Source organism: Perca flavescens, chromosome 11 (genome assembly GCF_004354835.1).
Source record: "Perca flavescens isolate YP-PL-M2 chromosome 11, PFLA_1.0, whole genome shotgun sequence".
Classification (NCBI taxonomy): Eukaryota; Metazoa; Chordata; class Actinopteri; order Perciformes; family Percidae; genus Perca; species Perca flavescens.
This window is the reverse complement of record NC_041341.1, coordinates 843,501-868,500: the sequence shown is the minus strand read 5'-3', so window position 1 is coordinate 868,500 and position 25,000 is coordinate 843,501. Positions and strand designations below refer to the sequence as shown.

At 42.7% G+C, this 25,000-nt stretch overlaps 1 protein-coding gene across 2 annotated transcripts in view; it reads left to right on the top strand.

The window, feature by feature from the left end:
• The window catches only part of enox1 (ecto-NOX disulfide-thiol exchanger 1), a 49,257-nt gene that overhangs the window by 3,410 nt on the left and 20,847 nt on the right, over positions 1–25,000 (top strand). For both annotated transcript variants that reach the window (XM_028590309.1, XM_028590308.1), the window contains exons 2-7: positions 4,792–4,959; positions 5,917–6,123; positions 7,459–7,692; positions 12,496–12,708; positions 20,408–20,514; positions 24,185–24,302. In XM_028590309.1, coding sequence (XP_028446110.1) covers positions 4,792–4,959; positions 5,917–6,123; positions 7,459–7,692; positions 12,496–12,708; positions 20,408–20,514; positions 24,185–24,302 — 1,047 coding nt within the window. The remainder of the gene's footprint in view (positions 1–4,791; positions 4,960–5,916; positions 6,124–7,458; positions 7,693–12,495; positions 12,709–20,407; positions 20,515–24,184; positions 24,303–25,000) is intronic.

Below are 25,000 nucleotides of genomic sequence, written 5' to 3'. Positions count from 1 at the left end.
ACTGCTGTCTCTCTACATACTACTCTCTACTGCTGTCTCTCTACATACTACTCTCTACTGCTGTCTCTCTACATAATACTCTCTACTGCTGTCTCTCTACATACTACTCTCTACTGCTGTCTCTCTACATACTACTCTCTACTGCTGTCTCTCTACATACTACTCTCTACTGCTGTCTCTCTACATACTACTCTCTACTGCTGTCTCTCTACATACTACTCTCTCTACTGTTGTCTCTCTACATACTACCCTCTACTGCTGTCTCTCTACATACTACTCTCTACTGCTGTCTCTCTACATAATACTCTCTACTGCTGTCTCTCTACATACTACTCTCTACTGTTGTCTCTCTACATACTACTCTCTACTGCTGTCTCTCTACATACTACTCTCTACTGCTGTCTCTCTACATACTACTCTCTACTGCTGTCTCTCTACATACTACTCTATACTGCTGTCTCTCTACATACTACTCTCTACTGCTGTCTCTCTCTACATACTACTCTCTACATACTATTCTCTACTGCTGTCTCTCTACATAATACTCTCTACTGTTATCTCTCTACATACTACTCTCTACTGCTGTCTCTCTCTACATACTACTCTACTGTTGTCTATCTACATACTACTCTCTACCGTTGTCTCTCTACATACTACTCTCTACCGTCGTCTCTCTTCATACTATGTCATCTTTAAGCTCTGCCCGGTGGATTTTTGCGTTGTATCTGACGCTGACCACTGCCCAATCAACCGTATTTCACGAGTTCGGAGTGAGAATGGGTTGGAAAGGTACATATACTAGGACAAAGCGTTATGATTAGGTGAACGCATACAACCTTACCTACAGCTCACGTTAAATAAAAACTGTGAATTAAGTGTTAACTTTATATACAGTTTTATATTCTGCAGTATGTGTGGGTGAGTCCTGACTGAACAGATGTTTGTGTCTCCTTTGTGTTTCTGGTAAAAAACACACACAAAAGAATCCCAATTAAATATGTTTTCTTTGTGTCCCTGTCTCTGGTTTTCCTCCTCCTCCTCTCTGTCTCTCTGGCAGCAGCAGCACTGCTCCGAGCCAGAGAGAAACCAACCTGGCTTGAATCATTTTGGCTGTGTGAGAAAAAGCAGCGCTCTGTGATTATGACGAATGTGTTGCACCGAGATGTGTAATTTACCTTTCAGGGTTATCGCAGACAGCGCTCTAATGAGTTTTCCTTAGACCCGAGGAATGTGTGACTGCACATGATCAGATTTATGGAAGATTATCTCCCTCTGAGTGTTTTCTTTTTCCTTTTTATAAGCCTGAGGATCTTATATAAAGAGTGTGTTGAACGGTACACGGTGTACATTGACGCTGGTACAGAATACGTTAGGAAAACATTGGGATTGTGCTGCTCAAAGAATTCCTCCTTCAAAAACATCTACCTTCAAAACAGGGCCGCACAATAAATCTTTTTTTTTTTATCGTCATCGCAACATCAACAATTGAGTAAGACTGCGAGACATCGAGAAAGACTGCAAAACATTGAGAAAAACTGCAAGACATCGAGAAAGACTGCAAGGCATCGAGAAAGACTTTGAGACATCGAGCAAGACTTCGAGACAGAGAAACACTGTGAGACATCGAGAAAGACTTTGAGACATCGAGAAAGACTTTGAGACATCGAGAAAGACTTCGAGACATCGAGAAAGACTTCGAGACATCGAGCAAGACTTCGAGACAGAGAAACACTGTGAGACATCGAGAAAGACTTTGAGACATCGAGAGACATTGACAAAGACTTTGAGACATCGAGAAAGACTGCAAGGCATCAAGAAAAACTGCAAGGCATCGTGAAAGACTGCAAGACATCGAGAAAGACTTCACGACATCGAGAAACATTGTTAGACATCGAGAAAAACTGCAAGGCATCGAGAAAGACTTTGAGACATCGAGAAACATTGTGAGACATCGAGAAAGACTTTGAGACATCGAGAAAGACTTTGAGACATCGAGAAAGACTTCAAGACATCGAGAAATACTGTGAGACATCGAGCAAGACTTCGAGACACTGAGAAAGACTTCGAGACATCGAAAAAGACTTTGAGACATCGAGAAAGACTGTGAGACATCGAGAAAGACTATGAGACATCGAGAGACTGCAAGACATCGAGAAACACTGTGAGTCATCAATAAACACTTTGAGAAATCGATAAACACTTTGAGACATCGAGAAACACTGCGAGACATCGAGAAAGACTTTGAGACATCGAGAAACACTTCGAGACATTAAGAAAGACTGTGAGACATCGAGAAAGACTGCAAGACATCGAGAAAGACTTTGAGACATCGATAAACACTTTGAGACATCGATAAACACTTCGAGACATCGAGAAACACTGTGTGACATCGAGAAATACTGTGAGTCATCAATAAACACTTTGAGACATGAAGAAACACTGTGAGACATCGAGAAAGACTTTGAGACATCGAGAAAGACTTCAAGACATCGAGAAAGACTTCGAGACATCAAGAAACCCTGTGAGACATCGAGAAAGACTTTGAGACATTGAGAAAGACTTCGAGACATCAAGAAAGACTGTGAGACATCGAGCAAGACTTCGAGACAGAGAAACACTGTGAGACATCAAGAAAGACTTTGAGACATCAAGAAAGACTGCAAGACATCGAGAAAGACTTTGAGACATCAAGAAAGACTGCAAGACATTGCAAAATACTTCAAAGACAACTTATCTATTCATCTTTTCAGCTTAGAGACATTCTGTTTTTAAGTATGTGAGGAGGGAGGGAAAGAAGAAAGGAATTATGTAGGGAAGAAGGTAGGGAAGGAAAGAGAAGGACAAAATAAAGGTGGACATGATGGAAAGAAAAGGGAAGGAAGAAATAATGGAAATACGGTAAAGGAAGACTAATTAGGAAAGGATGGAAAGAGGGAAGAAAGGAAGTACGTAGGGAAGAAAGTAGGGAAGGACAGAAGGTGGAAAGGATGAAAAGAAAAGGGAAAGAAGGAAGGATTCCATTTTCTGTCACAGGAGGAGAGAAGAAACTAGAAAATAGCCACATTTAACAAGCTGCAATCACACAAGTTTACCTGTTTTTTCATTTTTTTTAAAATGACTCAAAGCGTATTAATTGATTATCAAAATCGTAGGCGATTAATTAAGTGATCAATTCATCTTTGAAGCTCTACTTTGTTTATCCCTCAGACGTTTTCTTTTCCTCTTTACAAAATGAAAGCGCCTCCCTTCCTGAGTGCTGCTGATTGTTTCGGGTCCCTGGCAGACGTAAAAAAAAACAAAAAAAACCCACATCTTTCACAGTGAATCAGCGCTGCATTCAATCAATCCTCCACAAAAGAAGCATTTCTTTCTATTGGATTACTCCACAGGACGTGTGAGACAGCCTCCCTCGCCTGTGATTTGAATCACTTCATCGTGCCGTGGGTTGTGTTGTGTTTTCTGCTGACGGAGGAAGATGTGGCCGCCACTGCAGCGCCATCCTCCACCCTGTAGCTGCTCTATCTGCACCCAGACAGCTGAAACATTGCTGCTGTCGCCTCCGTCCTCCCTCTGTTTATCTTCATCTCTTTCTCTTTGTCCCGGGGAACGGACATTTTCTTCTCCTCTGCTCTCTTGTAGTTTGCTTTCCTCTCACATCGAGTCCCCATTTCTCTCCTTCTCTTATCTCTTTCCTTCCAGATAGCGATGCTTTATTTCTCTCTTTGGCTTTTGTTACTCTCTTTCTTCCTTCACTTGCGTGTGATGAGGGTGTTCTATAGTACGAGTGAATCTCTGTGGACAGCTTGAAATGTTTTTGGAAAATGCTGGGCAGGTTTTGGGTCAAGTGTACATTTTTTAATCAGACATTATAGATTAACTGTATTTGATAATGCTTAAATACACTCCCAGTCAGTTTTATTACCCATATTACCATACTATTTAGAATCCAAGAATTAGATTAGACATCCTAATACGTAGAGATGCATGTATGCCAAAAATTGCAGGATGTCCGACTGCATCCGGTCACATTTTGCAGTTTGCGAGCCAGCATGTTTTCTGATTATTCTGACCCACAATCCTTTGCACAGCATTTTCAGTATGAGCAAGAGGGTCAAAGTTCTAGATGCAATGTCATGTAGAAATAGTATGTACCCATCGTATGCACACATACTAAAAGTAAAAAGAACTAGAACTGAAAGCAGAGTCCAAGCCTCCCTGGCGCAAGTCGCCCCCGGCAAATGTCGCAAAGCACAAGCTGCAAAGTTGTTAATTGCAATTGCACATTTCTACTTTGATTATTTGATTATCGCACCCCCTAATGGCAAGATTTCACCAAACTTGGTACAGAGCCTCAGAATTTCATGGCAAACAAGACTGCCAAATTTTGTGTTAGTAGCATTTACTTTGGCCAAAATATGCTGAAATTCGTGTTTGGTCATTATCTACAAAAGTTTGGTTGTTCGTAATTTGCGCATTTCATAACCAAGCAATGTTCCTTCGATAACTTTTTGTCAGGGTCATGTGAAGATGCTATAAACTGAGTTTCAGGCAGATCGGGTAAAAACCCTAGAAGGAGTTTGATAAATTATGTTCAGTTTTTGTGTAAAAACAATTCTTTGCATAAATGGACGTGGCTTAAGGTTTTTAAACGTGTATTCTGACCCACAATCCTTTGCACAGTGTGCATGAGAAAGAGGGTCAATGTGCAATGTTATATAAAAGTAGTATGTCCCGATTGTATGTAGTGTGTCCCTTAAGTCATTTTCACTGTTGTGTCTCTCTGCTTTGCAGACTCCCTGTGTATCCAGAGGTTCGACGCCGGGCTGGGACTCATCGCTCCCATTAACCCCCTGATGGCGGGCATCAGCCTGGTCCCTCCCCCGCCAGTACCACCAGAGATGCCGCTCATCAAGGAGATTATCCACTGCAAGAGCTGCACTCTCTTTCCGCAGAACCCCAGTAAGATCTTGGGCCCTATCTTGCACCCGGCGCAGCGCTAACCCGGACGCAAGTGTCTTTGCTAGTTTAAGACTGACGCAATTGTCAGTTTCCCCTCCAGCGCCCACGTTGTTTAAATATCAAATGCACCTGGGCCCATCTGTGCGCCTGCTGGTCTTACAGGGAGGTGTGTTCAGGTGCATTCAGGGAGTGCTGGTCTTACAGGGAGGTGTGTTCAGGTGCATTCTGGGCGTGGTGGTCTTACAGGGAGGTGTGTTCAGGTGCATTCAGGGAGTGCTGGTCTTACAGGGAGGTGTGTTCAGGTGCATTCAGGGAGTGCTGGTCTTACAGGGAGGTGTGTTCAGGTGCATTCTGGGCGTGCTGGTATTACAGAGAGGTGTGTTCAGGTGCATTCTGGGAGTATTGCTATCTTTTTTTTTATTACTACCATTGACCAACAAAAACCTGGTCTAAAGTTAATAACGCAGCATTTCATTGTTATTTTAACAGAGCATTAGTAAAATGCACAGCGCGTACACACTATGATTGTTACACACACAGGGGCGCACAGCAGCACACACACACACACACACACACACACACACACACACACACACACACACACAGCAGCACACACACATGTAGAAGATTACAAATAAAAATATTACGGTGTAAATCCTCCATCATAACAGCAATGCTCCCAGGTCCAAATGCGCCTGGCTTTTAAAGGGAATGGGAGATGATCTCTGATTGCATGTTGATTGCATGTTACGCCCAAAACACACCTCTGATTAATGAAGACACTAAGGACAACCCTTTAGAACCCGGGCTGGGACTCAATTTGGACACACCCTAAACACACCTGCATCAGGCGCTTCACGCTGTGCGCTGAGATCGTTAAAATAGGGCCCCTTACCTTTGTGTCCTAAAAATGTGAGGATATCAGGAAAGATGATGATGATTGTTGTTCTTCTTCAGACCTGCCCCCTCCCTCGACTCGGGAGCGCCCGCCCGGCTGTAAGACGGTGTTTGTCGGAGGTTTGCCGGAGAACGCCACCGAGGAGATCATCAGGGAAGTGTTCGAACAGTGCGGAGAGATCATCGCCATCCGCAAGAGCAAGAAGAACTTCTGCCACATTCGCTTCAGCGAGGAGTTCATGGTGGACAAGTCCCTTTACCTCTCAGGTGAGCAGAAAAACTCACTCACTCACTCACTCATTCACTTCTTTCTAACTCCACAGCTCCAGATGTTTTTTACTTGTCAGACTTTAACCAAGGCTCAAGTGTCAAATGACTGGAGGATATTTATCAGACTGCACACAGAATAACCAAAGGCTTTATAGACCAATTTGGAGAGGACGTAACAGTTGCATAACTGCAGTTGCATACGCTTTGCAGTGTCAGTATAACAGGGTTGGCTAGCAAGCTAGCTTGCATATTCCAACAAGCTTTAAAGGAATACGAAATAGGGCTTATCACGGTCTCCCCTAGCTGTAGATAGGTGGGCCAACGCATTTTTTGTCTCAGTGCAAGTAGTCTTTTGTTGGCTCACTTTTACTCACAACATGCTAACCGGCAACATAGGATTCCATTCACTACGCTAAGCTAACTAGCGGCGGCGCTGCCGGTGTTGCACCAGACTAAAACGATGCATGCACAAAAAATGCTTTGGCCCACCTATCTACAGCTTGAGGAGACCCCACCTATCTACAGCTAGGGGAGACCCCACCTATCTACAGCTAGAGGAGACCCCACCTATCTACAGCTAGAGGAGACCCCACCTATCTACAGCTAGAGGAGACCCCACCTATCTACAGCTAGAGGAGACCTTACCTATCTACAGGAGACCCCACCTATCTACAGCAGACCTTACCTATCTACAGAGGGGAGACCCCACCTATCTACAGCTAGGGGAGACCCCACCTGTCTACAGCTAGAGGAGACCTTACCTATCTACAGCTAGAGGAGACCCCACCCTACAGCTAGGGGGATCCCACCATCTAGAGGACACCTCACCTATCTACAGCTAGAGGAGACCCCACCTATCTACAGCTAGGGGAGACCCCACCTGTCTACAGCTAGAGGAGACCTTACCTATCTACAGCTAGAGGAGACCCCACCTATCTACAGCTAGAGGAGAAGACCAGGATAAGCCCTATTTCAACAAACGGTGGCATATCCCTTTAAGGCTACATTAGTTACAGAAAATGAGCCGAATATCCTACTGGTGGCTCCAGAGATAGATAAGTTGAAATGTAGTCATTTTCTGAAGGGGAGTTTTATAAAGAGTTTTTTGTGGACTTTGCTGTGCTAATATGACCAGAGAAAAAGAGGCGTTTCAGAACGTTCCACTTTCCAGGCGGCACGTTTGTTTTTATGTGCCACCTGACATAAAATTAATATTGAGCAGAACTGAGTTTAGCCTATTGGCCCTCCACAACAGTCCCTGTTTCTCATGTGGCTCCTCGGGAAAATGAATTGCCCACCCCTGCTCTAACGTATATTTTTCTCTCCTCTCAGGGTACCGGATGCGTATCGGGTCCAGCACTGATAAGAAAGACTCGGGGAGGATCCACGTAGACTTTGCCCAGGCCAGAGACGACCTGTACGAGTGGGAGTGTAAGCAGCGCTTGTTCGCCCGAGAGGAACGACACCGCCGCAAGATCCACGAAGACCGCCTCCGACCGCCGTCTCCTCCTCCCATAGTGCACTTCTCTGAGCACGAGTCGGCAATGTTAGCGGAGAAACTGAAAGGTGAGGACATTGTCTCAATTGAAAAAAAGTTATGAGTCAGCTGTTATATTGATGATGTTCTTCTTCCCTCCAATAATAACTACAGAAAGATTCAGACACCAGATGTTTCTTTTACATTTGAAATGGTTTTAGAATGAAATAAATCAAACTTCGGGCAATAGCAAACGTATGTAGCCTAGTACCAAGATGTCCGTGGCAGAGACTCAAGAGAACTCGAGTGAAATGTCCCAATCAAGCACCAGCAAGGAGGTTGGTAGCCAGGAGGACCAGCCAACCTTTCTACATCCCTGGCCGTACCTGGAAGAATTTTTTGAAATGGTTGGATGCAAAAACAAATCCCTTTCGAATGCGCTGCAAGCTCTGCGCACCCAAGTACCACAAGCTAATTGTTTCCAAAACTCAACGTCTAATTTGAAAAAGCATAGTGATATTATTTTTAAGTAGTTTTGAAACCAATGAGTTGATACTATCTATACTTCTACCTGAGTAATGAATGTAAATACTTTTGACAACTCTAGCTAGAACGACGCAGACTCACCAGCGCAAAAGTATAAACCTCACAACACTGTAGGCTTTGTGTAGAGCCTACATACTACAATTAGTCAGCCTTAAAGGTCCCATGACATTGTGCTCTTTGGATGCTTTTATATAGGCCTTAGTGGTCCCCTAATACTGTATCTGAAATTCAGTCTTGGTGCAGAATTACAGCCACTAGAGCCAGTCCCACAATGAGCTTTCCATAGGATGTGCCATTTCTGTGTCTGTAGCTATTGAGGAGGAGAGGGAAAACTGCCAAACTGCCACTTTGCTCGTTTGAAAGCCATGATGTCTCTCTCTCTCTCATGGGTGGGCCAAATTATCTGGGCGGGCAAAGCAGAGAAAGGGGAGGTAACCTTTCTCCTTGTGACCTCACAAGGAGAAGATTCCTGATTGGTCCATCTGAGCTTTCATTTTCTCAAAGTCAGAGCAGGATACCCAGGGCTCGGTTTACACCTATCACCATTTCTAGCCACTGTGGGACCATAACCAGGCTGGGGGAACTCATATTAATGTTAAAAAAACTCATAAAGTGACATTTTCATGACATGGAAACTTTAAGTAACTCTTGACGGTGCAATGTGGATCTGTAAATATTAAGTTATTTGGGCCCTCGGAGAAGTAGAGCTTTGCTAAATGTTCATTCCAGCTTGATATAAGTTGCATTATTGTGACCGTGACAGGAAGCTGTTCCTGTTTAAATCTGCACACATTTTGATGCTAAGTTTCCAGTTTGTTTCACCAATGACTGCTGATTTATTCTCACCTAATTCAGCTGTTGCTCAGAGGGATCTTTGTCTCTCTCTGGTCTCTCAGTTGTCAGTCTGGTTGATCCGTTGCACAGCGTTTTATTCTCCCCTGTACAAAACTAAAGAACATCTATTTGTAAAGACTTTCTACGAGCGGAAAGCTTCAAAGAGCATTCAGACAAATAGAGAAGTCCTGAAGACATCTGACTGGAGTCAATCAAGCCTTGTGCCTGGGTTTGAACAGTAGTGGGTAAAAATAGACTATAAAGACGTTAGTGTCCACAGAGGCTTCAGGAGGCGGAGAAATCTGCAGCCGTAGTCATGGATACAATGATGGGGAAGGGGGGAAGACAATCACTTAAAAATATATATATATATATTAGTCTAAAATCATGTTCAGCCTCTCAAAGCTGATCTGTGTGTGTGTGTTTATGTGTGTTTGTGTGTCTGTGTGTGTGTGTCTGTGTGCATGTGTGTGTTTGTGTGTGTGTGTGTGTGTGTCTGTGTCTGTGTCTGTGTGTGTCTGTGTGCATGTGTTTGGGTCTGTGTGTGTCTGTGTGTATATGTGTGTGTGTTTGTGCCTGTTTGTGTGTATGTGTGTTTGTGTGTGCATGTGTGTATGTCTGTGTGTGTGTGTGTGTGTGTGTGTGTGTGTTTGTGTGTGTGTGTGTGTGTACATGCATGTGTGTGTGTCTGTGTGCGTGTGTGTGTCTGTGTGTCTGTATGTGTCTGTGTGTGTCTGTCTGTGTCTGTGTGTGTGTCTGTGTGTGTACATGCATGTGTGTGTGTCTGTCTGTGTGTGTGTCTGTGTCTGTGTGCGTGTGTGTGTGTCTGTGTGTGTGCGTGTGTGTGTGTGTGTGTGTGTGTGTGTGTGTGTGTGTGTGTGTGTGTGTGTGTGTGTCTTTGTGTTTAATCTCCTGTTGGGAACAACACATTGAAGTGAATGATTCAGGAAACTGCGCAATTATTGATGCTCTTCAAGAACAAATGGCTCAGTTTGTCTCCAGCAGAGCTGCAGTTTGGTGTGTGTGTGCGTGTGTCTGTGTGTGTGTGTGTGTGTGTGTGTGTGTGTGTGTTAGAGTTTGGGGTATTAGTTGGTTAGAATGTGGGGTTCTGGTTGGTTATCGGCTAAGTATCCCTTTAAGTGGACGCTATATTTAGAATATATTTTCAGCGCTTTATGTTGCTGTCAGATGGCCCTTTACGACGGGGAACTGAAGCCGTTATCTCTGCTGCCTCCATTGCTCAGTTAGTTTGTGTTGTTGTGTGACTTTCTTTAGCGTTGAGCAAAAAGAAACAGTCCATGCTAGCTGCCAGTGAAGGCTTTTGCTTGAAACACATATACACTCTGTACATGACTTCTCCGGGTTCCTCAGAGCTGCTTTCTCTGCACGAGGACAAATCGGTGGAGAGAGAGGACACGTGGGAGAGAACTGGCGGAAGTGTAGATGAGCAACGTGTGAAGTTCACTCTTCCTCATCCTCCTCCTTCTCTTCCTCCTCCACGTGTCCTGCTGTGATTCTTATCTCCATGACTGAAAATATTCCAGTTGTACAGTAGAAATCTAAAAATAAATAGGTCCGTCTTCACACAGAGGAGAGCTGCAGTCTCATTACTCCTACTGTGACAATGCACACACCTGTTTCAGGAAAACTAGCATCCTCTGCTCCATTTATCGTCCGTATTGGAGAAGATCCACTTCAAATAGATTAGCTAAAATAAAGAGGGGAATGCCCACTACTTCCAGGGTTTCCCCTACCAATAAAAGTCTTATAGGTGCAGCACCCTAACTTCTACATTCATGATTTTCAACCACAGAGTAACGTCAGACAATCTTCTTCCTGTTCACACCATGCCCAGTGTGTGTAAAAGGTCACGTGATGTGCGTTACCATACGTGTTAATATGGACGCAGATTAGATCTGCTACTGGAGCTAAAACTCTGGCGTGGACAGAGATCGGTTTTGGTCCCAAAACGGCGCTTAAAAATGAAAATGTAGCAGTGTAGATGGAGCCTCATAGAAACCATCATTACGTTGCTTTGCTTTGTTAATATTTGCTTCTGAATCTCTAATGTACTGTTGCTACCAAAACCTCCACCTGTGTGCCTCCGATACCTAACATAAACAGGCATGTTTTCTCTCTGAATAAGCTTTTATGAATTCATTCTTCTCTTCACACAGCAGGGGAAATACATTTCCTTTCTCCCTCTAGTCGCTGTGTTCATTGTGCTCGCTGTAATGTGACTGTAATCTGCTGCTGTGTATGAATGGGGCTTTATCTGAGCGGGGAAAGTGTCTTCTTACAGGTTGTGTTGCAGCGGGTATTGAGCTCATTAAATGCTCTCTAATTCACTCTGTTCTGCCGTCGTCTGCGCTTCAATTATTATTCAAATGGGGGAGAACGCACTTGACAGAGGCCCACCGAGACTCAGTGGCACTTTATATGACTGAGACCGAACGCAGCCCGTGGTTTTTGGTTGAAAGGTTGAAAATCAAAAATGCTTTTTGTGTTCATTTGCTGTGGTGTGGACTACAGAGGCGTGAACAGTGAACGCCCCGAGAGAAGGGTTTCAATCCTCACTAGCTGCACAGTTTGTTTAGCCCGACTGAATGTTAAAGGTCCCATGAAATGACTTCAACATCCTGGTGTGATGGCGCGCGAAACAGGGAGCTGCCGAGAAGGAAGTACCTAGATTATTTAGTGAAGTTAAAGTGCCAGTACAAGAGTGTAAAAATACTCAAGTTACAAGTAAAAGTCCTGCTTTAAAACCCTACCTAAGTAAAGATATGTAAGTATTCTCAGCAGTAATAGTATACAAATATTCTCAGCATCGTGGTTGTTATAGTTAGTTATAGTTTGGGGTAATAGTTGGGTATAGTTTTGGGTTTTAGTTGGGTATAGTTTGGGGTAATAGTTGGGTATAGTTTTCGGTTTTAGTTGGGTATAGTTTGGGGTTTTAGTTGATTATAGTTTGGGGTTTTAGTTGGGTATAGTTTGGGGTTTTAGTTGGGTATAGTTTTGGGTGTTAGTTGTGTATAGTTTGGGGTAATAGTTGGGTATAGTTTGGGGTTTTAGTTGGGTATAGTTTGGGGTTTTAGTTTGTTATTTTGGGGTAATAGTTGGGTATAGTTTGGGGTTTTAGTTGGGTATAGTTTGGGGTTTTAGTTGGTTATAGTTTGGGGTTTTAGTTGGGTATAGTTTGGGGTAATATTTGGTTATAGTTTGGGGGAATAGTTGGGTATAGTTTGGGGTTTTAGTTGGGTATAGTTTGGGGTTTTAGTTGGTTATAGTTCAAGGTAATAGTTGGGTATAGTTTGGGGTAATAGTTGGGTATAGTTTGGGGTAATAGTTGGTTATAGTTTGGGGTTTTAATTGGGTATAGTTTGCGGTAATCGTTGGGTATAGTTTGGGGTTATAGTTGGGTATAGTTTGGAGTAATAGTTGATTGTGGAATTGGAGATTGTCAATCTCTTATTGATTAAAGACATCGATATATTCCTTGTGCTGTTTTTCAGATGACCATAAATTCAGCGAGGCGACGGCGGTGCTGTTCACCTGGATCGACCGCGGCGAGGTCAACCGGCGGACCGCCAACCACTTCTACTCCATGATCCAGTCGGCCAACAGCCACGTCCGTTGGCTGATGAGCGAGAAAGCTCAGCACGAGGAGGAGATGGAGCGCGCCAAAGAGATCTTCAAGAACGCTCTTCTGGCCATTTTAACTCAGTGTAAGGATACTTTATTATTTAAGGCACACGCAGGCGATCAGGGAGACTGAGCAGCTGTTCAGGTACGTTCCTCTCAGGACTTCACTACAGTTAGCTGCATGTTTCATAAAGCTCCACCGTTGAGAGAAACGAGAAATCTCCAACCACACTACCTGACTCGTTTTTTTAGCAGGCTTTAGTTTGTATTGCTTTTAACCCTCTGAGGTCTGAGGACATTTTCTTGATTTTAAATTTGTAATCAAATTCCCCTTTTAAGGGTATTTCCATATGTTTCCATTAACATGTTCAGAACAAACTCAGCTTTCTAGAGTGAGGCCAAACACTGTCCTAGAGCAATTTGTAAAGAGATAATTTGGCCCTGAAGCTGAAAAGATGAAGTTGGCTTTTGAAAATTCTTCAAATCTCTTGTGAAAACAAATATGTGGACAAAACGGTTTTGGTGTTTAAAATGAATTTAACAAAGACTTAATGTGCTGACACACCAACCCAATAATCGGCCGTCGGACAGTCTGGAGAGGTCAATGACTCAAGTCTGTTCGGTGTGTGATCTGATCGGCTTTTATTTGGGCCGACCTGACTTGCTGTGTCGGAGGGCGGGCAGTCAGACTTAATGACCAATCTGATTGGGGGAGTTCTAGCCCTTGACTAGTGAATCGGTGCACTTATGTTAGGGTGACGAATGGCTCTCAAAATCTGACGAAAAATCTTTCAAACTGACCTTTGTCGATAAAAAACAGACAGATTCATCAACTGCACGGCCTATTTCTTGCTTAAAATGTTTTCAGAAACACGTTTCGGTGAACTATTTGTGTAAAATACGAGATCGTATGCTGAACGAGCCGCCATTAATGAAATTCGGGAGAAGCCAGACCCACGTGACGCGTTCGTCATTTCCAGTTTTCATTTTTTGGGGCGACAATACAGATTAGCGCTGCCTGCTGTTATGGAGACGTATTACGTCTCGAACACGCGCAGAACAGACGCTTCGGTGTGTTCTGAGGCACTTTTTGGACCAACTCGGGGAACAGACTGATCAGTGGAACTGCCTTTACTGCCAACGGTTGGTGTGTCAGAGCCTTTAGGTTCACAAAAACGCAAGTCCACCCATTATACTCAGATTGGGAGACAGGGAAGATAGTCTTTGTTTTTATATATATATATATGTATATATATAAAACAAATAGGTGCATGGAAGTGGAGATTCTGCCCTTTCCAGCAATAATTCAAACCACGTTTCTGCACTTTTATTATCGCTGAAATATAGATGGCGACATTGAAAAAGCATTGTCCTCAAAGGGTTGAACTGTGAGAGGTGTGTCTGTTTTCTTTACACCGTACTTGTCGATATCAACGGGGTGGACAAAGTAATAGAAACACCTGTCAGTACAACACAACACAGTTGAACAGCAGCAAAGACTGACTCCGCCACAATGATCCTACGGTTGAATCAACATGAATTGAATTCAGTTGAATTCAGTTAATTTAAGAAGGGGAGAGAGCGCAAATTAACAAAACGCACGATTATACGTGGGTTAAAAATGACAAAATTAGCCCAAAAGGCTGTTTTTCATCTGTTGTCCCTTGGCCTCGATGTTAAAAAGGCTTTTTTTGAAATACAAAGAAACTAAAAAAGACAACACAAACACTAAACAAGACCCAGCACAGAAGAAAAGGATTAGAGACCAAACAAAGCACAAAGCAGAACAGGCTACAGGGTACAACAACAAAGATTAGAAGAGACGCAGCTCCTGAGAGGTTATTAAAGGACTGTTGCATTAGAGACTGCACCAGTCGGTGTTTCTTTCAACTAACACAGAAAATCTCTGAGTTTCTTTTGCGATGTGTTTATTGCATTTGATATCGCGATGATGGCAAAAAAACTATATATTGTGTAGCCCTGGTTTAGTCTATGGACCTTTCTCACAGCAGACATGTTGACTTGTCATAGTAGGAAAAGCACAGCTGAGATTGATAACCTTAACGATGGCTCAGTTCCATCAAGTGTCCCAGTAAGATATTTCAGTGAGTCAGCATGAACTATACCAGGACCTCTCCTAAGTGGAATGCAGCCATCAGTAATGGTTTAATACCTGGGTCTCTCCTAAGTGGAATACACCTGTGCTTTTCCTACTAAGACATGTCAACATGTCTGCCGTGAAAAAGGTCTATTAAAGCAACACCTTTCCCGCTTCAGTCCCCCTACAGGTTGGAAGCGGAATTGTCCCATTACCGCTGTCATAATGTCTCATTACGTCTCATTCGAATTTCAGATCCGCTACCCAATCGGGCAAACAGCGTTAATGTAATGTAATGTAATGGATAATTCCGCTTCCAACCTGTATGTTATAATTTCCCACAGCTTTAAGGAGATGTATTCACATTCTCGTCTTGTTTCGTCCGACCAAAAGTCTAAAACCTAAAGAGACTCAGTCTCTAACAGAAATCAGAATCAGAAAAGGTACACATTTGCCTTGGTGAAAGGTGCATACATAAACAAACAAAACAAACATATTATATTATTTTTTTATTTATTTTTTATTTCTTTATTTAAACGGGACAATGCACATCAATTGACATTTTTGTTTACACTCAAAATGTAAATGTGCCAGAGTTGGCAAAAAAAAGCTAATTTTCATCTGTAGTCCCTTGTCAGGTCATCATATTATATTAATAAAAAAGAATGCAAGAAAGATAGAAAGCAAATTAAGAAAGAAGAAGAGAAAAAAGAGAGGGACAAAAACATAAATAAAGAATTGTACAGTACAACGAAGGGCTGTACCTAGGATGAGGTAAACCAAATCCATCTCTTTAGTGTGATTTTAAATAATAGACTGCTGATGCTTTCTCTGAGTTCAATAGGAAGGCAGTTCCAATAATTGAGATGAGAGAAGACTGTTTGGCCAAACTTAAACATTAATATGAAACAAACAGAAAAACATACAAATATATACATACAAAATAACTGCTGCATATCAAAACAGAGGCTGAAAGGGTTGAGTGCCGGCCGAATTATCTCCGTCATAAACCTCCCAGTGTCCCGGTCCGTCTCACTGCTGCAGACTGAGCTGCAGTCTCAGATTACCGTGAAGCCATTTTCACCACATCCCCCTTTTAAATCTTACTGCCTTGGATGCAAGCCATTTTTTCTGCAAGGCATCTCAGCCCAGTCTCCATGACAACACTTCCCCCCCCATCCATTATCTTCAGCTCGCTGTGAGGCGCTGATCAGGTCAGTGGCTCCGAGGTTTCTGAGTCAGTAGAGACGACTCTCGGACACAATGACTGAAGACCTCAGTGGATGTTTCAAGAAACACTACAGGCAAAAACATCCTTCTTTTATCAGAGTTTTTGGCCGATTTTTGCTTCCATAACATGTCTTCTTTCAGGCTAGTGGAAAAAAAGACTCCATTTAGGAGAAGAATATCCATTTAGGTGTTCATTTTTAATTTTTGTGTCTGTAGATTTCTCCTAAATTCCCCAAATGTTGGCATTACGTGTACATAATGCCTTTATTCTAAATGCATTCCAATGAAAAGAAAATAAGGAAATTAGAGAATGAAAAAAGCTCAATTAAAAGCAAGAAATGGAACCATAAAACACAGAGGCAATAAAATGGTAATACAAGTAGATACAATACAGTAGCAAAAATTAGAATAAAACCATATTAAACATATTGAATATTCACGGATCCTTTTTTCAAAATGAAAGTATATGTTAAAGGTGCAGTAGGTAAGACTTATAAAACTACCTTTCTGTCATATCTGCTGAAACTGACCCTATGTTCCAGTAGAACTACATGAAGCAGGTCATTTAAAAAACACATCTGGCTCCTCTGGCTCCACCTACAGCCTGGAGTGGGATTTGCAAAAATCCACCACTCCCTGTTCAGATGCACCAATCAGGGCCAGGGGGGGGATGTCCTTCATTCTCCCTTGTGGGGGGAGGGGCTTAGGAGACCGTTTTGGGCTTTAGCGGAAAGGGGGGAGAGTGACAGTTGTCAAGTCCTGGATCTTCACTATCCTACCTACAGCACCTTTTAAGAAGAGGTTTTTAACACATTGCAGACGTAGCAGAGCTCCATCCATCGACCATTTTATGACTTGAACAACAGCAGAAACATTTTAAAGAGTAATCTGTTAAAAGCTCTTGGTGTTATAATTCAAACCAATTGAAGCAAATTTCAACTTGTAAATAAAGTTGAGTTTGCACCTGCATACACAGTTTACTTGTTTCTATTAAAGTCTAATTTGATAATTAAAATGTACTTGACCGACGCAGCGTTTTACTATCCCTGGGCCATCGGGCAACCCTTAACGTTGAACCCTGCACACTGGGGAGCGAAAGTGAAATATGACTCAATGCAGATTTAACAATGCGGTTCATTCAGAATAAAAAATAAGATCTAAGCAAGTCTTATAAATATAAAGTTTTAAAAGTCTGCAGGAAGCCACAGCTGTGAGGTAAGTATATCTGTACTATTTGTCAAGTGTCAACACAATCTCACTCCCAACTCGTCAGATATTGACGCACAAAGCACCCTTTAGCGTCTTTATGGGATGCCCAGGATGGATCTGTATGGGACTGCTGTTAGATGACATAGTATGAAGAGCGACAACAGTAGCGAGTAGTATGAAAGAGGCAGGTTGGGGTGAATGGGTCAAACAACACAGGACTTTCACCCAGGAGACCAGGGTATGTGTCCCGTTGTCCTGCGTGTCACATAAATGTACATTTTAAAACGTTACCTATGATCTTTTCCTAACCATCGCTAAGTGGTTTTACCCTGCATGTTGAATAGTGACTCCAAGGATCCCAACCCAGGATTTAAAAGCGTCAAACAGTGACACCAATGGTCCTGACCCAGAGCATCACAAAAACTGATTCCAAGGATCCCGACCCAGGATTTACTGTAAAAACGTCAAAAATGACTTCAATGGTCCCGACCCAGAGCATCTAAAAATCTCATTCCAATGGTCCCGACCCAGGATTTAAAAGCGTCAAAAGGTCCAATGGTCCTGACCCAAGATTTAAAAGTGTCAAAAAGTCCAATGGTCCTGACCCAGAGCATCAAAAAGTGACTCCATTGGTCATGACCCAGGATTTTAAAGCGTCAAAAAATGACTCCAATGGTTCCGACCCAGAGCATCAAAAAATGACTTCAATGGTCCCGACCCAGAGCATCTAAAAAACTCATTCCAATGGTCCCAACCCAGGATTTAAAAGCGTCAAAAGGTCCAATGGTCCTGACCCAAGATTTAAAAGCGTCAAAAAGTCCAATGGTCCTGACCCAGAGCATCAAAAAGTGACTCCATTGGTCATGACCCAGGATTTTAAAGCGTCAAAAAATGACTCCAATGGTTCCGACCCAGAGCATCAAAAAATGACTCCAATGGTCCCGACCCAGAGCATCACAAAAACTCATTCCAATGGTCCCGACACAGGATTTAAAAGCGTCAAAAAGTCCAATGATCCTGACACAGAGCATCAAAAAATGACTCCAAGGGATCCGACCAAGAGCTTCAAAAGCATCAAAAAGCTAGTTGGTATATGACGAGTTGGAGGTGAGAATGTGTTGCAAGTGTTGGTCATTTGTTTCTATGTGTTGATCAGAGAAAGTCCAGCGTTCAATCAGCAGACAGATGTTTTGGGAAGTTGAAATGATGTCACTGCTGGAAATGTTAAAGCAAAGTAAATGTCAGAGAAATACTTTGAAAGGCATCATTTAAACTCTGAATGTATGGCTTTATTAAAGTTATACTCTGATCTATTCTCACAGTAATTAAAGCACATAAATTGCTTCCATTACAACTTCCACTTACATTAAACATGTAATACACAACCCAGTCTTACGGCAGTTCGTGAAATGTTCACGTAATTTAATCTATTGATTTGTGTACACAGACACGTTTATGTCGTTTTTGTCGTGATGGTCAGCACGTTTTTTAAACTAATGTATTTCAAATGGAAGCATCTTTCATGATCACAGCACAATTCTTTGGAAAACAATGCCAATGTAAAGTCAATGAGAAGATAAAGTAGTGTTAAGAGCGACTATGGTAGCGAGTAGTATGAAAGCCCGAAAATCCGCGTAGGGAGGTTGGTTGGGGGTGTGGATGGTTCAAACTACACAGGACTTTCACCCAGGAGACCGGGGTTCGTGTCCCGCGTGTCAGATTTCCTAAACCCAACCGTCCCGTTGTTGTCCCGCGTGTCATGGAAACATAAGCTAAAACAGCAGTTTTAGGGCTAAAAATACCAATAATAGCAAAGCTGTGATCACAAAAGATGCTTCCCATTGAACTCCCATTAGTTTAAAAAACCATCATGAAAAAAACAAGATGAACGTGTCCATGTACACAAATCAATAGATTAAATTGTGTTAACATTTCACGAACTGCCATGAGACTGGGCTGTAATACAACCATGGCAACACCCGTACTGTGTTGAGTCTAAAGATGGACATTCAGGGTAAATGTTGCCTTTGTAAGTCGTGAAGGAAGTGACGCTACAGGTGATGTAAGTACAGAGCAGCGCCAGGAGAGAGACTTGCTCATCATGTGATCACATCTGTCGCTTTAATGTGCGATCAATACAAGTCATCTGTTCATTTCTGTTTTATAAGTGAGGACGAATGCTGTTTGTTATTTACAGTGCTTATCTTCTGAAATAATGACTAATATTCTGTTGGTTTTAATCCATTTTTCTCCTTAAAGGGTAATTTAGTTTTTTTTTTTAACCTGGACCCTATTTTCCCATGTTTCTGTGTCAAAGTGACTGATGGGAAAAACAATTTTGGAAATTAAGAAAGAAGAAACAAGCTGCAATGTAACGTTAATGGACAAATGCACACATTTAATACATTTTCGTCCAGATTATTATTCTAAGTGTCCGACAACATTATGGAAAGGATTCCTACAGACATAGACCCTTTTGGTAAATAGTAAAATCCTTTTTTTAACATAGACATCCCACCAGACTCCATGCAAATAATCAGTACTTTTATCATCGTAAAAACACACTTCATTCAACGTGGACAGAAACAAAATAAAACTACCAAAAGGTTGGTTCATCTTTCCACTGTTCCAACAATCACCACTCTGCTTTGGTTGAAGTAAACCCTTAATTCCATCATTTACATGTGGAGATATGCTGGTTCTATACACGCTAAAAGTCCTGATTATTTACATGGAGTCTGGTGGAGTTTGGTGGTGGTGATTTCATGGCTTCATGTTAAACTAAAAGGATCTTACTCTTTAACTAAAAGGTCTATCTCTGTAGGGATCCATCCCATAATGTTGTCAGACACTTAGAATAATAATCTGAGTCTGTCAGCTGCAACAACAGAACTTTTAGTGGACGCTTACTGATGCTGAACATCTGTCCTGTAGGGTTACATTGCAGCCCGGTTCACAGCTGTTGGTTACAGCGTTCCAGCTCAATACTGGTCCAATTTCAAAGATTTCTGTTGTCACTTAGACACAATTGCATTGAAAAATAGAGTCCATGTTGAAAAAAAACAACAAAATTACCCTTTAAAATAACAGAAAGGTCCAGTGTGGTCAGTGTGTGTCTACAGTCTCTCCTCTGCCTGCTGTATGAGCCTCAGTCAGTGCTGCAACGCTAGATAAATGGCTTGTTTTGTCTTGCTCCCCCTCCTCTTCCCTCCTCCCTCCTCCCTCCTCCCTGTTCACCCCCAAAGTCGAGCAGATCACCGCCGTTTTCACCGCCGCCACCAGGCAAAAGGCATGGGACCATTTCTCAAAAGCACAGCGCAAGAACATAGACATTTGGCGCAAGCAGTGCGAGGTTGGTATAGCTTTTTGTGTCGTCTCCTCCCTCCCACGCCCACTGCTTTCTTCTCTGCTGACATTTCTGAGTCCCACAGGAGAGCTGACAGACAGACAGACAGACAGACAGACAGACAGACAGACAGCGCTGTACATCTGCTGTCCTGTTGGTGTGTCGCTGGACATGTTCAGAGAGACAGACAGACTGACTAACAGACTGACAGACAGAAAGACAGACAGACAATCAGACAGACAATCAGAGAGACAGAAAGACAGATAGACAGAAAGACTGACAGACAGAGAGACAGAAAGACAGACAGAGAGAGACAGACAGACAGACAGACAGAAAGACAATCAGACAGACAGACAGACCCTCTGATGGTCTCCTCCTCCCTGCAGCCCAGATCTAAAGAAGAGATCTGACGCCTCGTCCTCGACAGCGTGAGAGGCGCTCGCTGCTATAGCAACAGTGATTTCCAGGGTTAAGTCTCTGATCAATTATTCATCCAGAGTCAAATCGAGATAACACAAATATGAACATGAGGATGTTGTGTTTCCAGCCTGCAGCAGCAGCAGCTTGTTGCTCTGCAGGGAGTTCTGTGTTGTCGATCTAATAATAATGTTTGTGGAACTTTAAAATGCAGAAATTAAACACATTTATGTGAGATCGAACTTTCTTATACAGTACACATAAAAAGCTGCACTTTGTTAGAAATAATGTGGTCTTTATTAGACAGAAAACAAACTTAAGTTTACACGAATACGCTCGCGGGTGAAAACCACAAAATATTTTATCAGATGTGCCTTTCGTTTAGATGGCAACGGCATTTTTTGGGGCTTAAGGTAAAGCTACTTTATTGTCACATACACATAGCAAAATTCATTCTCTGCATTTAACCCATCCCTCAAGGGAGCAGTGGGCAGCCAATCACAGTGCCCGGACACCAACTCCAGATCTGAGCCAGTGCCTTGCTCAAGGGCACTGACTGGAGAACCTAGTACATGTTTTTGATGGTGGCAAACAAGGGGAGAACATGCAAACTCCACACAGAAAGGTGGATTCGTACCCAGAACCTTATTGCTGTGAGGTCACAGTGCTAACCATTGGGCCCCATGCTGCCCAAAAATGCAAAGAAGAGACAACTTCTGACCAAAGTTACGCTGTAGCCATAGGCGCCGATTTATGTTTTTCTTCCATAGGTGCTCACAGGCGCACGGAAAAGTAGTCAATTATTTTTTGCATTTCAGAACCTTAGGAAAAGGACAGCGGGCGACAGGAACACACACGCCTATTTACTCGATAATAAAGCTGTAAAGTAGACTTTCAACTCAGGACAGCGCCACTTCTCACAGATACATGTAGGACTGGAGATGAGAAGTTTAACTGACACCTAACCGCGATCAGCTTCGTGGGAAATTAAGAATCAATGCCACCTTATCTAGTAGCCTATAGGCCTAAACATGAATTAGTAGGCCTGGCTATCGATGTTACATGAAGATAGCACACAAGCCTACACAACCACCTAGGCCCACAAAGCTACCAAATGTTGAGGCGTTTTCATCCGAGAGACGCTGTGATTGGTGGATAGGATATGGAGCAAGGGAGTGACAGTGACATAACCAATCACACTATGACAGACGCTCCACTTAGCACCAACTGCAATGTTTAATTTTAACCCTCCTGGTGTCCTGGGTCAAAATTGACCCATTTTCAAAAAGTTTCTATATCACAAATGTGAGTTTCTTTCAACCAAATTGTTAAAAATAAAAAAATAAAAAACTATGTGGACGGTTCCATACAACTAGTAAAGTAAATCATCAGTTCATTGCTTTCTTTGAATTTGGGTGTTGTATTCAATTTTATGGTATTTGAAATGAAATGATAAAGGAACGTTGAAAAAATCGTATCGAAAAGTGTAACTCCCGCCAAAATGCAACCTAGGGTATTTTTGTGAAAGTACCAGAGTCAAACTTTCATTTAAAAGCATATATAGGACAAAAGCGCCACTTTTAAGATGGACCGTATTTTCGTTTTTTGGTCAAATGCCTTTTGAATGGGAGTGATAGGGGCACTTTTATGCTAGCCTCAAAATAGCTATTTTTAAAACACTAAGAAGGCTCGGCATGAAACGTTGCTCGACGTATCACCAGGGGCTCTACACCTTAACGCAAGTATTGACAACATTGTTTGTGTTCCCAGAGTTTACTAAAAAGAGAGGTTTTGAACAACTCACCGTAGCTCTGGTTGTTTCCGGCCGCTACCACCTCGGCAGTCAAAACGAGTCGATATCAAAACAAGTAGCCACAGATTTAGTATATCCCTCGTGCACCGGTGTAGTTAAGGTGTAGAGCCCCTGGTGATACTTCAGGGAAAGTCTCATATTGTGTCGAGCCTTCTTAGTGGTTTAAAAATAGTGATTTTGAGGCTAGCATAAAAGTGCCCCTAGCACTCCCATTCAAAAGGCCATTTGATCGAAAAACGAGAATACGGTTGACTCGGGTACATTCACAAAAATACCCTAGGTTGCATTTTGGCGAGAGTTACGCTTTAAACATTGGCTTGACAATCGAATGGAAACACAACTAGTGGGTATTTGTCTTTTAGTTCTGCATTTTAAATCTTCCGTAGACCACATCCACCCAGTTAAGTCTGATAAATTATTATTACTGAAGCTTCATCAGAGCCTACTCAGACCACATTTAAATATTTGGTCCAAAAAGAGGTAAGAGTGAGTGATGAGACAGCCTTCTCTAGCATCCTACAGCCCCTCCTTTTCACGGCTAGTATCTGTGGTAAGTCGAAATGTACCAGTATCACTATAGCAACAGCACGGGTGTTGCTAACTCTGTGGATGTGAGCTGACAAATGAAGAGATACTGAATAAGATGATGTGATTATTTCAAGGCAAGGCAGCTTTATTTGTACAGAACATTTCAGCAACAAGGCATTTCAATGTACATTATGAAGTAGACATGAAGTAGACATAGACATGTATGACATGAAGTAGACAGGTATGAAATACAGCAATACAAGTTATAGTGCGGTGTAAGAAATGAACAGTTATTTAAAGAAAGGCAGTGTCAAACAGAAAAGTCGTGAGTCTTGATTTTAAAGAAGTGAGAGTTGCAGACGACCTGCATTTTTCTGAGAGTTTGTTTCATGTTTTGCACTTTTGAACAGCAAGTCTATAAAAAGTGCTCTACATAAGAGACATGTAGTCCAGATAAAGACACATCCTGGTGCTTGGTGTGTGTGTGTGTGTGTGTTTGTGTGTCTGTGTCTGTGTGTGTGTGTGTGTATATGTGTGTGTATATGCGTGTGTCTGTGTGTGTGTAAATGTGTGTTTGTGTGTGTGTATGTATGTGTGTCTTAGCATCTGTGTGTGCGTGCATTTGTTTGTGTGTGTCTGTGCGTGTTTGTCTGTCTGTGTGTATGTGTGTGTGTGTGTGTCTTTGAGTCTGTCTGTGTGTGCATGCATCTGTTTCTGTGTGTGTATGTGTTTGTGTGTCTGTCTGTGTGTGTGTGTGTGTGTGTGTGTGTGTGTGTGTGTGTGCATGCATCTGTGTGTTTGTGTGTGTGTGTGTCTGTCTGTCTGTGTGTATATATGTATGTATATGTGTGTGTGTGTGTGTGTGTGTGTGTGTGTGTGTGTGTGTGTGTGTGTGTGTGTGTCTGTCTGTCTGTGTAGGAGCTGAGGAACGCCCACAGCGAAGAGATCATGGGCATCAGACGCGAGGAGGAGATGGAGATGTCGGATGACGATTCGGATGAAAATCCCTCCAAGAGGATCCGAACTGAGGAAAATGGTACGACACCGAGTGTATATATATCACGGTAACAAATCACACAGTTAAACATCCTTCCTTATGGGGAACTCCTTAACAAACAGAGTCTAAGTTTCCCTAGCGACAGACATGAAGTCAGAGCTCAGTCCACCAAGATGTCCTCCGAAGTGAGCTCCGATCTAAGCTTTCCCTGTGTCTTTATTCTCTCCTCACAGGGGTAGTGTGTCCCAGCCTGGCTCCGCCCTCCTACGTACTTCCGCTCAATTTTCATTTCCCTTCAGTACACCGTGTGGGTTCGCGATATATTCTTACGTCACGACCAAACGTTATTGATTGGTTATGGCAGATCCAGAGTGTGGCTAGTGTACCAGAGTCTGGTAGGACCAGGCTAATGTACTGGCTAATGGACCAGAGTTTGGTAGGACCAGGCTAGAGTACCAGAGTCTGGTAGGACCAGGCTAATGAACCGGCTAATGAACCAGAGTCTGGTAGGACCAGGCTAGTGGACCAGAGTCTGGTAGGACCAGGCTAATGAACCAGAGTCTGGTAGGACCAGGCTAGTGGACCAGAGTCTGGTAGGACCAGGCTAGTGGACCAGAGTCTGGTAGGACCAGGCTAATGGACCAGAGTCTGGTAGGACCAGGCTAGTGGACCAGAGTCTGGTAGGACCAGGCTAGGTGTCACCTTGTTTCTAGGCAGAAACTGTTTCACAAACACAC